This window comes from Neofelis nebulosa, chromosome 8 (assembly GCF_028018385.1).
Source record: "Neofelis nebulosa isolate mNeoNeb1 chromosome 8, mNeoNeb1.pri, whole genome shotgun sequence".
Classification (NCBI taxonomy): domain Eukaryota; kingdom Metazoa; phylum Chordata; class Mammalia; order Carnivora; family Felidae; genus Neofelis; species Neofelis nebulosa.
This window is the reverse complement of record NC_080789.1, coordinates 48,672,280-48,690,271: the sequence shown is the minus strand read 5'-3', so window position 1 is coordinate 48,690,271 and position 17,992 is coordinate 48,672,280. Positions and strand designations below refer to the sequence as shown.

The 17,992-nt window shown below is 36.4% G+C and overlaps 1 protein-coding gene across 3 annotated transcripts in view; it reads left to right on the top strand.

The window, feature by feature from the left end:
* NUP107 (nucleoporin 107) overlaps nt 1-17,992 on the top strand; it is a 43,872-nt gene that overhangs the window by 14,336 nt on the left and 11,544 nt on the right. For all 3 annotated transcript variants that reach the window (XM_058742076.1, XM_058742077.1, XM_058742078.1), the window contains 11 exons: nt 1,406-1,477; nt 1,881-1,969; nt 3,774-3,852; nt 6,114-6,227; nt 10,523-10,613; nt 10,765-10,841; nt 12,811-12,870; nt 13,729-13,874; nt 13,998-14,046; nt 17,319-17,388; nt 17,709-17,827. In XM_058742076.1, coding sequence (XP_058598059.1) covers nt 1,406-1,477; nt 1,881-1,969; nt 3,774-3,852; nt 6,114-6,227; nt 10,523-10,613; nt 10,765-10,841; nt 12,811-12,870; nt 13,729-13,874; nt 13,998-14,046; nt 17,319-17,388; nt 17,709-17,827 — 966 coding nt within the window. The remainder of the gene's footprint in view (nt 1-1,405; nt 1,478-1,880; nt 1,970-3,773; nt 3,853-6,113; nt 6,228-10,522; nt 10,614-10,764; nt 10,842-12,810; nt 12,871-13,728; nt 13,875-13,997; nt 14,047-17,318; nt 17,389-17,708; nt 17,828-17,992) is intronic.

Genomic DNA, 17,992 nt, shown 5'->3' with positions numbered 1-17,992 from the left:
TCACCAATATTTGTTTTTTCTGTCAGTTCATGTAGGTTTACCTTATTTTTTCATAATATGCCAGAACTGAAATTTTTTCAGACATTCTGATAGACATATTTAGGTTGTTCCCACTATTTGTGCTGTAGCAATCAGTAAGGCAGTGAACATTCTTCTTCGTATTTATCTATGTATTTCAATATTTCCTACATTTCTGGAAGTGAAATTGGGTCAAAATTTGATAGATTGTCATCTTGCCTTCCTAATGCTGTGTACTGACAGTGGGTGAAAATGCTTCCTCTAACTCATTTGATGTTGCCAATTGGAGATTAGGTGTGTCACTTTAATGTGTATATTATCGATTATTAGCAAGGTGGAGTGTTCTTCATTTTTAAAAAAACATTTTTTTTTTAACGTTTATTTATTTTTGAGAGACCGAGTGCTAACAGGGGAGAGTCAGAGAGAGAGGGAGACACAGAATCTGAAGCAGGCTCCAGGCTCTGAACTGTCAGCACAGAGCCCGGCGCGGGGCTCAAACCCACGAACCATGAGATCTAGACCTGATTTGAAGTCGGACGCTTCACCCACTGAGCCACCCAGGCACCCCTAGTATTCTTCATTCTTAAGCCTTAATATTCTTACATGAATTCTGTAATCATACACTTTGCTCATTTTCCAATTATTGTTTCCTCTTGTATATGTTAAAGATAGTCCTCCTTTTACTTGTCGTTCAGTTTTGTTTAAGGGGTCTTTGTCAAGTAGACATTCCCATTTTTATATGATCACATCTGTGAAGTTTTCCTTGATCATTCATTATCTTGTGTCTTGTTAAGGAAAGCCCTTGGATTGTGAAATTTTATTACCTATCAACTTCTGCTATGTAGAATGAAAGAGTTTCTATTATGTTTTTCAAATTTTTATTTAAATTCTCATCAGTTAACATATGGTGTAATAATTGTTTTCAGGAGTAGAATTGAGTGATTCGTCACTTATGTATAATACCCGGTGCTCCACACAGTTTTGTCCTTAATGGCCATCACCCATTTAGCCCACCCCCACCCAAGAGTTTAGAAGTTTTTAAATGTTCACTTTCTGATAATGTCACATGATTGCATCCTGCCCTTTACTATGATTTTTTTTGCTTGTTTCATTTTGTTCTGTGCTTTGTTTTCCCTAAACATCTCTGAGGAAGTAGAGTTTTAAAATTCCACAAATAGCTAAAGAATGAAAGTATCAAGAAAAGCTGCAGATTGATCTAGCAGTTTGAAATTTGCTTAAGAAAAATTTTCACACATGAATGTACAGATCTGTGTGGTTAAATGTTTATGGGTAATTGAATACATGTCAGGTTCACCTTTTCTTTTCTATTAAAATAATATTCTTAGAACATCTTTTTTTTTCTTTCTTTAAATAATTTTTTTAATAGGCTCTTAATGCCAGTGAGAAAGTGGTGGTGGAAACATTATTTCAGAGAGATCCACTTGTCCGACAAAGTCAGGTAAGATTAGAATTTTAAAATATTTTTTTATGAAGCATGGAGAAAAGGTAAATGACACACAAAGAACTGAAACTTTTATAAATTTAAAACTTAAAAAAACTGTTTTTCTTTTTGATGTTTTTACTTACAGTTAAAAGGAGTTAAGAACCTTGTTCTTCAGTTTTCAAATAAATAGCCCTAGCATTTCCAGGAATAGCTTTTTAAGAACTGTATTATTCCTATAGAAAATTTCATTCTTTTGCTATATTTATGTATCTTAAAAAAGCAAAAATAGTGGTTGGAAAAATTGTTAGTTGGTATTTTTTAATCAGAAACATTTTGAATTAAGGATGGAAGTACCATTTCAAGTAAAACAGTAACAGATTTTATAGTTAATGGTCTTTTTTTTTTTTTCCTTTCCTAGCTCGTGGTGGATTGGCTAGAGAGCATTGCCAAAGATGAAATTGGAGATTTTTCTGATAACATTGAGTTTTATGCAAAATCAGTTTATTGGTAAGTTACTAAATGCTTATTCTTGAAGTCACTCAGTGTTGGTTTTGTTTGTTTATCTTTCAACAAGTATTTAAATTCAGTCTGTCAGCAAAGCAGACAAAAACCCTGCCTTTATGGTGTTGACATTATTTAAGGGAGTTACACCACAAATAAATATTTATCCTGTTGGGCAATTAGAGCTTTGAAAAAAAGAGTTGATGGATAGAAGATGACAGTGGGTACAACTTTAAATAGAAGAGGTAATCAGGACAGGCCTCTTCTAAGGAAGTAACATGTAATGAGTGAGAGGAGGCAAAACGTGCAAAAATTTGGGAGACAAGTTGTTCCAGACAGGAACAGAAACTGCAAAGATCCTGAAAACAAACTATTTATGCAAGGAGGCCAGTCTGAACACAGCAAAGAAAAGTATGGTAGGAAATGAGATTGAAGAGAGTCAACTCATATGGGACTTTTATAGGCAGGCTAGGGTAAGGCTTTGGGACCTTATTTTAAATGTAATTTGGTTATCAAGAAGATACTTCTGTTATGTTTCTGGCTACTTGTGCTTTTTTGAAAAACTTTGGTCACTACATCCTTTAATACTTCTAAATTATTTTAGGACCTTGAAACCAAAAAGCATCCCTAAGTTAAAGGGACAGTTTATATTAAGACTCGAAGAAACTGTTTAGATTGCATTTGAATTCAGTAACATTATGCCTGTACAAAATCTGCAAGTCAATTATTATATCTTTTCTGTGCTTAACTAGGAAATTAGTGCTATTCAGTGGTTGTCAAAAATTAAATCTTGAGTAGTTGTGATTTTTCTGGGAGAAAGAAATTTTCATTTAAAATTGAAAAAGTTAAGGTAAATGTCTTCGCACATTTTTTATGAGTTAGTCTTTTCTTACTGATCAGTGGAACAGAATAGAACTGTAAAACAGACCCACACTTAGATGGTCAGTTAGTGTTCAATAAAGGCGTCTAAGCAATCCAATGAGGGAATGAATGTCTTTTCAACAAACCTTGCAGAAAAATGAGATATCATGCAAAAAAACACCTCCCTCACACCATACCCAATATTTAATTCAAGATGGATCATAAAAGCTAAAACCACAGAGCTTTTAGAGGAAAACATAGGATATCTTTGTGACTTGTGGATAGGCAAGAGTAAGAAAGATCATAGGAAGCAATAATTGGGAAAGATTGATTCGATTTCATAAAAATGAAAAACTACTCATTAAAGACATCATTAAGAAATGAGAGAGGGCGAGCCACAGACTAGAAGAAAAATATAAGACTTGTAGCTGATAAGAGAACTACAACTCAATAATAAAAATATAATATAGTAAAAGAAAAAAGGGCGGGGGACAAAGGTTTGAACAGATAAGCTCACAAAAGCAGACAGATGAGTGGCCAATAAAGACATGAAAACATGTTTAGCATCATTAGTCATCTGAGCTAAAATGCCTCTTAAAAAAAATTTTTTTTTAAATATTTATTTTGAGAGAGAGCAAGCGAGCATGAGTGGGGGAGGGGCAGAGAGAGAGAGAGGGAGACACAGCATCCGAAGCAGGCTCCAGGGTCTGAGCTGTAAGCACAGAGCCTGACATGGGGCTTGAACCCACAAACCTCAAGATCGTGACCTGAGCCTTAGTCACTTATCCGACTGAGCCACCCAGGTGCCCCTAAAATGCCTCTTTATATTTAGCATTTTTGCCTGATTTTCTGAGTTTGTACTCTCTTTTTCTACTTTGACTTGATTTTATTTCCTTAAATAAACATATTAAAGTTACTCCTTTTAAAAATGTTATATTTTTTCTTGCAGGGAAAATACTCTGCATACCCTGAAGCAGCGGCAGCTGCCTTCTTATATAGGAAGTGTCCGTCCCCTTGTCACTGAATTGGTAAGTTTCTTTGAAATGAAAGTTGTCTTCAAGGTTTTGTGTTTTATTTTTTATTTTTATTTTTATTTATTTTGTGTGTGTGTGTGTTTGTTTTTTAAAGGCTGAGAATTTTCTTCATAGGGATCCTCGTTTTGGTTTCCCAAAGATTGGTATATACCGTTTACCACTAACTACTTGGTTGCCTTTGAATTTGATGGAATGTATTTGAACATTTGAACCTATTGCCTATGAATTGTAAATTGTAAAAGAAGGTAGAGAAAGTGATTTGCCAGCTTTAAAAACAAATTAATTTGGTCTTACAGTAAGGTTTGACTCTTCAACTTTAAAGTGATGACTCATGAAGCCTCTTACATGTAAAAAGTGGCGGCGGGGGGGGGGGGGGTGGAGGAGAGGGGAGCTTTGCATAAGCTTGAGGTTAGAAAGGCCATTCTAGGATATGAGTAATAGGAATGACAATAGATTTGAAAAGAACAGGAGTCTAATTCTTGTAGAAAGAAAAGAAAGAAAGAAAAAGAAAGAAAGAAAGAAAGAAAGAAAGAAAGAAAGAAAGAAAGAAAGAAAGAAAGAAAGAAAGAAAGAAAAGAAAGAAAGAAAGAAAGAAAGAAAGAAAAGAAAGAAAAGAAAGAAGAAAGAAAGAAAAGAAAGAAAAAGAAAAGAAAGAAGAAAGGAAGGAAGGAAAGAAAAGAAAGAGAAATAAAGAAACAGGAGTCTAATTCTTGTAGAAATAAAGAAAGAGAAATAAAGAGAGAAATAAAGAAAGAGGAAATGTGCACTAAATGTTTATAATGAAAAGTAGGAGAAGTAAGTAACAGATGGAAAAATTGATAGAATTCTTTGGGAGCAAAAGTGGTTTTGATGAAAATTGTTTGGAAGCTACTGGAAGAGCTTGAAATAAATCATAGCTAAATCACCCTGTAGCAAACAACTAAAAATCATTTACTTTTAACATGTGGAAAGTGGTGATTTCCTTTTTGCCAGAAAGAGACCATGTTCCAAAACTGAATGATTGTATCGGTCCACAAAATACTTGTGAAAGTAGCCATTTCACCTAAAATGTACTTTATTTTCTGAATTGATATATTACCTACATAAGAGTAGCATTTAAAATAAGAGTCACATTAAAATAGTTTTTCAGTTAGGGGCACCTGGCTCACTCAGCTGGTTAAGCATCCGACTCTTGGTTTTAGCTCAGGTCATGATCTCACAGTTCGTGGGGTTGAGCCCTGCGTCAGGCTCTGTGCTGACAGCAAGGTGCCTGCTTGGGATTCTCTCCCTCTCTCTTTGCCCCTCCCCTGTTCGTGCATACGCGTGCTCTCTTTCTCAAAATAAATAAACGTTTTCAAAAACTAAAATAGTTTTTCATTTAAAATTCATCATGAAGACCACTTGTGATGTTTGCTGCAAAAGTGAGGACAATATGTTATCCCAAATGTTTAAAGGCACATTTCTTTATCCATGAAAAATAATAGGTGGGAATAAACTGTTCTAGGTAGATTTATTTATTAGAAATCTGTTCTTGGGGCGCCTGGGTGGCGCAGTCAGTTAAGCGTCCGACTTCAGCCAGGTCACGATCTCGCGGTCCATGAGTTCGAGCCCCGCGTCAGGCTCTGGGCTGATGGCTCGGAGCCTGGAGCCTGTTTCCGATTCTGTGTCTCCCTCTCTCTCTGCCCCTCCCCCGTTCATGCTCTGTCTCTCTCTGTCCCAAAAATAAATTAAAAAAAAAAAAAAAAAGTTGTAAAAAAGAAATCTGTTCTTGAAAAATTATTTTATTGGACATCAGTGTGTTGTATATGGCCTTAATCCCACTATGGCTCTCCTCTCATGTGAGAAGCACTTTCAAGTCATAGAATGTATTATTGACTGTTCCTTCAGTGTTTCCTCTGTGCTCATTCTCCATCTAGACCTAATTCTGTTTAGGATTAACTTGGAGGTACAGTTGCTACAGCAGGCTACAGCTCATGTTGTAGCATTTTTAAGAGTTGCCTGGTTTGGCTGCCATTGTGTTTCTGCCTTGTCTGACGGAGGTATGTACCTTTGTGGGCCAACAGTCTTTTTTGAATGGGCAGCAGACAGTTCTATGGCTCTCTGGAATGCTTGTGTGATACTTCACTCCCTTTGTTACTTAACTAAATTGTAAATAAACTTATTTCAGTATATAAACTCGAGAGTTTTATCATCTCTTGGAGATGTTTAAAATGTATGTGGGTACAAAGAATTTATTGTTATTTGTTTATTTATTTGTTTGTTTGTTTGTTCGATAGGACCCTGATGCTCCCATTAGACAGAAAATGCCCCTTGATGATCTGGATAGAGAAGATGAAGTCAGATTACTCAAATATCTTTTCACTCTAATCCGTGCTGGAATGACAGAAGAGGTAAGTCATATACACCCTGCTAGTTCAGTTTCAGAAGTCATAGACTCTTTCAGTTGGAAAGGACCTTTGTGACTACCTCGTATGTCTCCTCAATGCTGTAATCTCTGCCACATTATTTCTGGATCTACTTTGTGTTTGAACATTTCCAGTGATGAGAAACATTACTTCAGAAAGCAGTGCATTGTAGTTTATGCAACTCTAATAGAAAATCTTTTGTAAGAAGTCAGACTTTGCCTTCCCAAATTGTACTGCATACCCTAGGCATATCCCCATTATTTTTAGTTCTGATTTTTAAGAGTTAAGTTTCTTGAGTCTGACCGTAATTGCTCTTCTAGGTGACACTGTTTACCTATGAAAACTACAGTGGCCCTCAGACTTCTTCCTTTTAATTTCATGTTTTAAAATCTCTTTTGTTGGGAGGGTGCCTGGATGGCTTAGTCAGTTAAGCATCTGATTTTTGGTTAGGCTCAGGTCATGATCTTGTGGGATTTGGAGTTCAGGCCCTATGTGCCGGGCTCTGCACTGGCAGCATGAAGCCTGCTTGGGATTCTCTCTCTCTGTCCCTCCCCACACTTGTATTGTCTCTGTTTCTCTCAAAATAAATAAACTTAAAAAAAAAAAAAAAAAAAAGATCTTTTGTGATAGTGAAGATATTCTATAGAGAATGTTTAGTATCTAATTAGACAACATACTGGATGGCTTTGCTGACTCTTGAGGACATCCGGTGCCTAGGAGCTCCAAGCTTACGGTAATAGGTTGTACCTATTTTGCAGTCTCTTTGGCAATGTTCTTTAGATAGACATATATTTGAACTATTAGAATTTCTTATAGTAATAAGTGGTAATAAGCATCATTCCTTTTTTTTTCTTTTTAATTTTTTAATGTTTATTTTTGAGAGCGAGAGACAGAGCATGAGTTGGGTAGGGAAGAAAGAGAGGGAGACACAGAATCTGAAGCAGCCTCCAGGCTCTGAACTGTTTGCACAGAGCTCGACACAGGGCTTGAACCTGCGAATCGTGAGATCATAACCTGAGCCAGAGTCAGACACTTAAACGACTGAGCCACCCAGGTGCCCCTCTTTTTTTTTTTTTTTTCCAATTAAGAAAAGAAGTGTTTATTACATATTAATTTATTCAGAAAATAGTTAAGTTCCAGCCACTCTGCCAGGTGGTACGGAAAATAACTAGGAATCATAGTGGCAAATAGGGATGTATTTTAAAAAACAGAAAACAAAAATATGATCACATTACTGAAGGTTTGAAAAACAAAAACTTTCAAGGTCCCACTGCCTTTACAAAACCATAGATAATGGGGTTTTTCTTTCTTCTTATTTTTTACTTCTAGCATTCTTTTTTTTCTTAGAGCTAGAAAGAGCTTCAGTATAGTCCATGTTTTCCAGTGGTCTCATTTACAAGCAAACAGTAATACAACACTGAAACTTGGAGAAGTTTGGTGACTTTCAGGGTCACAGAATCAGTGAAATAATCAAGGCTGGAATCCAAGGCTGTGATCTCAGTTCAGTGCCTGTTCTATTACAGTGTGGTCACTCTGGCTGTACCACTCACTGTCCGTGTGTCCATGAGTAAGCTAATCACCTTTGTGCCACGATTTTCTCATCCATTGAACAGGCACAGAATTAGCACCTCTCTTTGGGTTCATATGAGAAATGAGATAATTCCTGTGAAGTATCTAGCACATTGTCTGGCTTACAGTAAATATTCAATAAATGAGAACTTTCATTATTAACATTTTCATCTTACATATGATGAAAATTCTTTTTCTTTTTTCCTTTTTACCTTTTGACCCCCTTCATCCATTTCTCCCACTCCCAACCTCTGGCGACCACCAATCTGTTCTCTGTATTTATGATCATGTTTTGTTGTTTATTTTTTTAATTGCACGTATAATAAGAGAGGTCCTATAGTATTTGTCTTAGTCTGACTTCAGTTAGCATAATGTCCTCTAGGTCCATCCATGTTGTTGCAAATGGCAAGATTTCATTCTTCTTTGAATGATATTCCATTGTGTATGTGTATTGGTATATGTATATATACCACATCTTTTTATCCATTCATCTGTCAGTGAACACTTATGTTGTTTCTATGTTTTGGCTACAGTAAATAATGCTGCAGTGAACATGAAGGTGTATATATCTCTTCAAGTTAGTGTTTCTATTTTCTTTGGATAAATACTAGAAGTGGAATTGCTGGGTTGTAGGGTAGCTGTGTTTTTAACTTTTTGAGGAACCTCCTCATTGGTTTTGGTGTTTTTTGTTTGTTTTTTTTTTTGAGAGAGAGAGGGAGCAGGTGAGCCAGGGGCAAAGAGAAAAGTGGGGCTTATCCCAAGCGGCGCTCATGTTACACCTAATGCGGGGCTCGTGCTCACTTGAAGCGGGACTCTAGCTCACCTGATACGGGACTTGAACTCATGAACCATGAGATCATGACCAGAGCTGAAGTCAGATGCTTAATGACTGAGTCACCCAGGTGCCCTCCTTATTGTTTTCCTCAGTGGCTGCACCAGTTTACGTTCCCACCAACAGTGCACAAGGGTTCCCTTTTCTTCACATCCTCACCAACACTTGTTATTTACTATCTTCTGACAAAACCTGTCTTTTATACCTCTTTTGAACGTAAGTGTAATCATAGCATACATTAAGGTTTATTAATAACTTTGTTTAGATACAATTCACCTACCATACAAAACATCCATTTAAAATATACAATTCAGGTGCACCTGGGTGGGTCAGTCAATTAAGCATTCAACTCCGGGTCAAGTCATGATCTCGCGGCTTGTGGGTTTGAGCCTTGCGTCGGGCTCTGTGCTGACAGCTCAGAGCCTGGAGCCTGCTTCAGATTCTGTGTCTCCCTCTCTCTCTCTGCCACTCCCCTGCTCACCCTCTGGCTGTTTCTTTGTCAAAAATAAAATAAACAGTAAAAAATTATTTTTAAATCTACAATTCAGTAGTTGGGTATATTGCATTATTCATTTTTTTTCACTGTGGTAAAATATAGATAACACCATTTGTCGTTTTAACCATTTTTAGTGTACATTTCAGTGCCATTAATTGCATTTCCAGTTTTGTGAAACCATTACCACTATCTATTCCCAAAACCTTTTCATCACACCAGACAGAAACTCTGTAACATTGTGTAATAACTCCCCGTTTCTCCCTTCCCTCAGCCCTTGATAACCTCTGATCTACTTTCTGTCTCTCTGAATTTGCCTATTCGAGCTATTTCATGCAAGTGGAATCATGCAATATTTGTTCTTTTGTATCTAATTTATTTTACTTAGAAAAATGTTTTCAAGATTCTATATTCAGTTTTTATCCTTCCTTTTTTAGATAGCATATCAAAGCATTTCCCCATGTTAATACATAGCTTTCATTATGTTTAATGGCTATAAATCCAGAATGATGTTTTGGGGTATGATATTCTTTAGTTACATTAGTTGGGTTCTCTAGGTTCAAGTGGTAGAAGCCCAACTCAAGTTACTTACATGGGGAAGAATTGATTGGCTTGTGGAACAGGGAAGTCTGTGGGGTCATAATCTGGTTTTAAGCAGGAGCCAGGGATGGTATTTGGATACTGTCTCTTTCCCAGGCTCTTGGCCCTGTCCTCCTTTCTGTGGCTTCATTCTCAAGAAGCCGCTCCTTGTGTCTCTGATGGCCCCCAGCAGCTCCAGACTTGCATCCTCCTGCCAGCTAGCAATTCCAGCAAAAGGAGTATGTCCCTTTGCCAGTATTTCCAGCAAGAGTCCTAGGAGTGATTCTTGTTCGATCACATGGCTAATCTTAGCGTTTGGAGGTGGGATCGTAGGATCTTGCCCAAACCATATGAAGTAAATGACGAAGAGATGGTTCCTAAAGAGGTGGTCTCTCTATCTCACTGATGTATCTTGCTGGTTACTCTAAGTTCATCTGATTCATCACAGTGCACACAAATATCAGTGGGCTGAATGAGCACTAGCACCCTGTCGTTATAGAGACTGACAATGTTTTTATAATACTTGAAGTCAAGGGTCATCAACCTCTTTAGCCCCATTTGTCTCTAGCAGAATTAAATGCCTGTGAGCCCCATGGGAGCCTCCTCTGCAAGCCCAGAACCAAAGAGCAAAGGGTAGCAAAGTGAAATGCCATGACTAGTTGTTAGTTGTCTGCATCTCCCTTTGAAGTATCATGCTTTAAGTTACCTAATCCTGATATGTATTGCTTGTACTTTTCTGTAAGGCACAGTGCTTTTCCAGTATCACACTTGATTATAGGACTGACTGCTCTTTTTCTGTTTCTAAAGGCACAACGACTCTGTAAACGTTGTGGTCAGGCATGGAGAGCTGCGACACTTGAAGGCTGGAAACTCTATCATGACCCTAATGTTAATGGAGGTATTTTAGTAGACTTTATTCTGAGAATTTAATCTCTGGGTATGTATTTAGCTCTAAATGCCAATCTTTGTGAAGCACAGCTTTTGTTTTTAGAAAACAAAGGAGTTCTATATTTTATACTATAAATTTTATTTCTTTTACTGTTTTATAGGAACAGAATTAGAACCTGTGGAAGGGAATCCATATAGAGTGATTTGGAAAATAAGTTGTTGGAGAATGGCAGAAGATGTAAGATATTTACTGATACTCATTTTTACTCTAATTAATTGAAGGCCTGCTGAAGGTGCTTTGAAACATTCAGAGTAGTGTAAGACTAAAGTTTCTGTTTTCAAAAAACTTCTGATCAAATTGAAGAATAAGGATGGTCAGGCTTAACTACTAATCAAACACTGATAAAAGATGAAAATATGAAAGAGGTACCAAATGAGTTCAGAGAATAAACATTTGGGCTAACCTGGCTTCCCAGGAGAGAGAACTGAATTGCACTTTAAAAAATTACTAGGATTTTGAGTTGTTGGGTGTGAAAAAAAGAGGAAGGAATTCTAGGTAGGATGTATAGGTTGGACAACTCAAGGGAGGTAGGTCTACCAGGTTGGAACAGAAGGCTCACAAAAGAATTATAGTCAGTCCTATTATGACATCACGTGACTTGTGCATTCCTAAAAAATCACTACAGCATGCAAAATCATGCAAAAAATCCACAGGGCTTTTGGGGAAAATGGAGTTGAGAGCACAATACTAAAAAATTCTCAGTGATACATAAAAGGGTAAAAACTCAATAAAGCACTGTTAAACAGGAAATACACAAATGCTACAATAACTACAGCATTTTACCTTGAAAAAGCACTGAAGTTTACTTGTGGAATTGAGGGTCAGAGGGTTGCAGTTTGTGAGTTACTGTGAAGTATAGAAGGAGGTCAGGTGAAATCAATCAAACTGAAAATTGTCACACAATATGGATGGGTTTAGCTTATAACACATGTAATGAAGTGAGGTAGTAAGTAGGTGTTTGAGGTATCTCAGTTTTGTGTAGTATTTCTAGGTGACATCATTCAACCAGGTGTAGTTTTCTGCATTCACCTGGTATTACTTTCAGATGAAATTGTATGTTATGGGAAATTTGCATCATGTTTAAATAGTTCCTTAATAGATCAGTTGCATTGGAACCAATTCACAGTTTCAAAACAAACATTGTAACAGGACTAATGGGAAAGGTGATTGACAAGGGTAAATTAAGAACAGGCATTGGTGGTCCTCAAGTGTTGCTCTAAAGAATGAGTATATCACAGATAGCAGTGAACCATCAAAACCTCAAGGCACATGACAGCAGTGTTTTCAGATTAGCATGACAGTGAAAAATAGGCTTAAAAATTGAATGGACTAGAGATGTCTGGCTGGCTCAGTCGGTGCAGCATGTGACTCTTCATCTTGGGTCATGGGTTTGAGCCCCCACGTTGAGTGTAGAGATTAACAAAAAAAGTTAAAAATAAATAAATAAATAAATAAATAAATAAATAAATAAATAAATAAATAAAATGGACTAAAGGCTGAGAAACTAGTTAGGACCCTGTTAGAATTATTCAGACCCTAAGTAATAAGGGCCTGTCCTAGAATAATATTGATAATAGAAAGGAAGAGAGCAAGAATGGTCAAGAGGGTGATTGGAAACAAAGGCAGAGGACTCAGAAATACAGTGATAGTCTCTGAGGTCACTGGATAATAAGAAGACTGGAAATGCCATCAATAGAATGTGGTAGTGAAATGGGCTAATTTGCTGAATATAATTAATTCTACTTAGGAATTAGATGCAAACTGGTGCACGACAGGTTCCATCCAGGTGCCTTGCTTGATGTTCTCAGAGAGGGATCAGGTGGTGTTAGGTATTTAGAAACTTCTTAGGGGAAGTTCTGGCTGAAAGAAAATTTGACAGTGATACATAATCAAAGCATCCGCTACAGTTGGATCTGCTTTCATCCTGTATTTGAAATTTAGATGGTTGATATTTTCTGAAGTTTTCAGCACTGACTGTATCATCGAATTAAAGGGTCCTTCCCCTTTTTTGCCTCACTAGATTTTTCACTAAAGTTTACAACTGTCAAGTGAATAAGTTCAGTTTAGAAGACGTAAAATTTCAGATTATGAAAAAAATTGACAAGCTGAGGAAAACTGTAGTTCAAATTTATATTCTGTATTTCAGGAGCTTTTTAATAGGTACGAGAGAGCAATTTATGCAGCTTTAAGTGGGAATCTCAAGCAGGTATGTAGTCTGTTTTAATTCTTTTTTCCCTGTGGAACAAAATCAGATATATAAAATATTCTAATCATATAGAATAAATTTTATAAGCTTTTTTTTTTTTTAATTTCTATCCAAGTTAGCATGTAGTGCAATAATGATTTCAGGTAAATTTTATAAGTTTAAGTTACTTTGTAAGAAGCAGCAGCGATAGCGATAATCGTGAAATGGGATAGTGACTTGAGCTGCTTAATTTCATGTATCCTGTACACCAAGTGATGTTTTAATACATAGGATCAGATTTTAATTTCTGAGAATTGTAAATTTAGTTACAACACACTTTTTTTGCAGTACACATTTATTGCTGACTTCTAGTGCCTATAGCTTTATACAGAAGTGTGTCCCTAAGGCACAGGAACTGTTTGGATTGTCTTACGTGTGTGGGCTTCTTGCAGACCCCGCCATCCCCTGCACTTTATAGTTATTTGAGGGATGTTATAATAATTAGTTGAAACACCATCTTACATCAACATGGAAAATTGATGCTATTGTGAATTCAGTAGGAAAAAGTCTCAGTAGTTCAAACTTTTTAGGGGCGCCAGGCTGACTCAGTCAGCAGAGCATGCGACTCTTGATCTCAGGGTTGTGAGTTTGAGCCCCACGTTGGGTGTGGAACCTACTTTGAAAAAAAAAGTTAATAGTTCGAGCTTTTTAGAAGATGTGGGGGGTGGGGTAAAGGATTATTTGGTATGGTATGTTATAATCCACAGTGTTTTATGTTATTCTAATGATTTTATAGTCCATATCAATGGAAGTTAACTGTTTTTCCCTTTTTTTTTTCGTTGACTGTGTGTATGTTTCTGGTTTGGAATGGGGGAATAGCTGCTTCCTGTCTGTGACACCTGGGAAGACACAGTGTGGGCCTACTTTCGGGTGATGGTGGACAGTTTGGTAGAACAGGAAATCCGGACATCAGTACTGACTCTGGATGAAACTGAAGAACTCCCCAGGGAATATTTGGAAGTAAAGTGAGTTTATTGGTTTGGTTTTTGTCCTGGTAATTTGTAATACGCTCTGTAAAGTTTTATTTTGTAGCCCTTGTTCATATTATTAATACTGTTTTATCCCTTTCTTGTACTTTCTTTTTAAAGTTGGACCTTAGAAAAGGTATTTGAAGAACTTCAAGCTACTGATAAAAAGGTAAATATTGGTACGAACATTTTAGGATAATTGGAATAGGAAACACTGAATGTTATGTTGGTGTGCACTGTAGCTGAAAGGCAAAAAAATGTATGAAACTGTTCTATTCTCTTCTTTTCTTTACCTCTTATCCAAATGAGAGACATTCTTGGAAAGGAAGAGACTTAGTTGCATACTTAAATAATGTTTCATTTCTGTCTCTTTGGTTTAGGATTGGTTTTATCTAAAAATAAGAGTACGGAGGGGCTCCTGGGTGGCTCAGTTAGTTAAGCATCCAACTGCGGCTCAGGTCGTGATCTGGCGGTTTGTGAGTTCGAGCCCCCTGTTGGGCTCTATGCTGACAGCTCAGAGCCTGGAGCCTGCTTCACATTCTGTGTCTCCCTGTCTATCTCTACTCCTCCCCCGCTCACACTCTATCTTTCTGTCTCAATAATAAAAATAAGCATTAAAAATAAGGGTATGCATGTAAGCTAATTTATCCCTTTCTTTTTGAAAAGTAAAACTATTAATGGGAAATTAACAAGACTTTTCCTAGATCTTAAAATAATCTAATATTTTTAAGTATTATTTGCCTAACAAATTGTAAATAACTGAAGTATGTAACAAAATAATCCAAAAATATAAATAAGACCTATATAATAACTTCTTCCCAACCCCTTTATGGTTATTCTCATTCCCCAGAGATGATAAATATATAGCTCTGTATTCTTCCGTATCCTTCTCCATACCATTACAAATATGTGTAAATAATGTATACAGTTCAAGATAGGATTTTGATTTTTGTTGTTGTTTGCATCATACTTACATACATTACAACTTGGTCGGGGGAGAGTTGTTTTGTCTTGTTTTTTCATTTAATGATACTTTATCCAAGGTAGTGGATATAGATTTAATGTAACCTAACTTACTCTTTTTAAGCATTCCTCTTTTGATGGTATTTGGGTTGTTTCTTAGCACTGCAGTGAACATTCTTTCATTCTAAAGTTGCTGTTAAGCTTATATACATATATGCTTATCTACCAAGCCTGTTACAGGATAAGTGTCCTGAAAGCAGGGTTGCTGAGTTAAAGGGTAGATGTATAATTACCTGATTGTAGCACTTCATTTACATTCCTGTAAATAATTTATTAGTGTGGCCATTTCCCTGAATTCTCACCAGTCCCAAATGTCACACTTCTAATTTTTTTTGCTAATCCAACAGGTTAGGTGGGAAATAGGAGCTCACTATTCTGCTCTTATTTCCCTTCCTGTTCGTAAGGCTGAGCAAGTTTTCCTATGTTTATTGACCATTTGTGAATTTCCTGTTCAAATCTTTTACCTGTTGTTCTGTTGAGTTTTATTTTTTCCGTATTACTTTACTTTGTATAGTAAAGAAATTAGTGTTTCTTCTGTCAAGTATTCATTACCAGTCTGTTATTTTGGAGATTCCAGCTAATGAAAAATAAAGGAATAAACATAAATATTAGAAAGGGGGAATGTTTACATATGATAAAAGTATAAATCTAGACACTCAAGATTCAATAAGTTATTAGGATTAATAAAATAATTAATAAGAATAAGAGAATGTTGGGGGTCCTGGGTGGCTCAGTTTGTTGGGCATCCGACTTCGGCTCCGGTCATGATCTCACGGTTCGTGAGTTCGAGCCCCGCATCTGGCTCTGTGCTGACCACTCAGAGCCTGGAGCCTGCTTCAGATTCTGTGTCTCCCTCTCTCTCTGCCCCTCCCCTGCTCAAACTCTGTCTCTCTCTTTCAAAAATAAATAAACATTAAAACATTTTTTTAATTAAAAAAAAAAAAAAAGAATAAGAGAATTTTTTAAGTATAAGTTCCAGACAAAGTTATCCCCCCAAAAATCATAGCCTGTCTGTACTTTCTACAACTAATTAGAAAAGTCCCATTTAAATTATTGACCGAAACTATAAGACACATAGGAATAAAATTAACTGGGGGTGTGAGGACCTTGGTAAAGAAACTATAGAATCTTATGGGAAGACTTGAATAGATATACCATGTTCCTGGATGAGAAGATTTGATGTAAATATTAGCTATTCAGAAATTAACATAGAAACTTAATACGTTCGGAAATTTTTCTGAACAGAAAAATTTACAAGTAAAATAAGTGAGAATGGCAAAAAAAAAAAACTGGAAAAAAACAGTATTATGCAGTACTTGTCTTATTTGATAATAAAGCAGCATAAAGATACAACAAAATAATATGCAGTTGGTATGGAATGAATAGATCAGTGAAGCACAGAAGTCCATATGAGATCCAAGTATGTATTAGAACTTAATGACAGTGGTGATCTTTTCATTTCAAAGGAAGAGAAATGGTTTATATACATACATGGTATGGGCATAATTGACTTTCCATCTGGATGAAAACAAAGCTAAATCACTACCTCATGCCATGTTTTAAAATCAATTCAGATGGAGCAAAGATTTAAATGTAAAAAAGAACAAATGTGGGGCACCTGGGTGGCTCAGTCAGTTGAGTGTCAGACTTTGGCTCAGGTCATGATCTCACAGTTCATGAGTTCAAGCCCCACGTCACGCTCTGTGCTGACAGCTCAGAGCCTGGAGCCTGCTTCGGATTCTGTGTCTCCCTCTCTCTGCCCCTCTGCCACTCGTGCTCCGTCTCTGTCTTAAAAATAAACATTAAAAAACAATAATAATAAATGCTGAAAGAAAATTCAGATAATGAAATAAAAATTAAAACATATTCAACAAAAAAGAAATAAACTCTTTGCTTCTAAACGCTCTAACAGGTTACTTGGTTTTTCTACTCTATCTAATCACTATTTTGGTGATTTCTGTTACGCTTGGTGCCATGTGCAGAAGAGAATACCCAAGGAATGCCTGCAGGAACTGCCGCCCACGTTCGAAGGACTCGTAGGGTTTGTTTTGCTTAGGTTCCATGTGCCCTCCCTTTCTGGCTCACCGTGGAGTGCCAAGAAAAACAGTAGTAAAATATAAAAAGTAAAACTTTAATAATATTCATAGAGATTAAACCGTTTTGTCATAGTTCCCTGCTTCTTTTTTTTTTTTTTTTTTTTTTTTTTTGATGTTAATTTTTGAGAGAGAGAGGGAGCACGAGCGAGCTAGGGAAGGGCAGAAAATATCCTTCTCATATTTTGTTTTGATCTCCTGAGACCCTTCATTAAAACTTTTTCTTTGTATATATTGTTTCAAAAGTTGACATTTTAGTTTGCCAGTGAACAATACTATAGAATGACCACTGGAAGATTTATGGAAAATGTAAACATTTTTTCAGAGAGTTCTGGAAGAGAATCAAGAACATTACCATATAGTTCAAAAATTCCTTATCCTGGGAGACATTGATGGTAAGGTACTATACTTTTCATTTTAGTTGGTATGAATTCTTTTTTTTTTTTTATGGCAATTTTGTAAAAAGTCAACAAAACAATGCATGACTCACCACATCTTTTAATCTTTATATTGAATGCAAGTATTGTTAAAAAATGGAGTTTGAAAAAAAAAATGGAGTTTGAAGTTAATCCAGGATCTGTTTTATATGTCGCATATTAACAATGAGGTAGTGATTTAATAGCACTATAGGAATGCAGTAAATGTCTTTGATAATGTTTATTTCTCCTTTTGATTTTTATCCCTATTGTTGAATCTTTGCTTTGATGGCTTGTAGGTTTGATGGGTGAATTTAACAAATGGCTTTCCAAAAGCAGAAACAATCTACCTGGACACCTCCTCCGCTTCATGACTCACCTCATTTTGTTTTTTCGCACACTGGGACTACAGACCAAAGTAAATAAAAAAGAACAATTTATTCTTCTTTGCAAGGCTGATGCTATATGCCTCTCATCAGGAAAACACGCTTATTTTTTTGTTGTTGTTTTCTAGAAATGGTGGTATGGGTGCAAAAGTGTTCTGTATAGTCTCTTATGGTCACTTGGTGATAACCCACTGCGG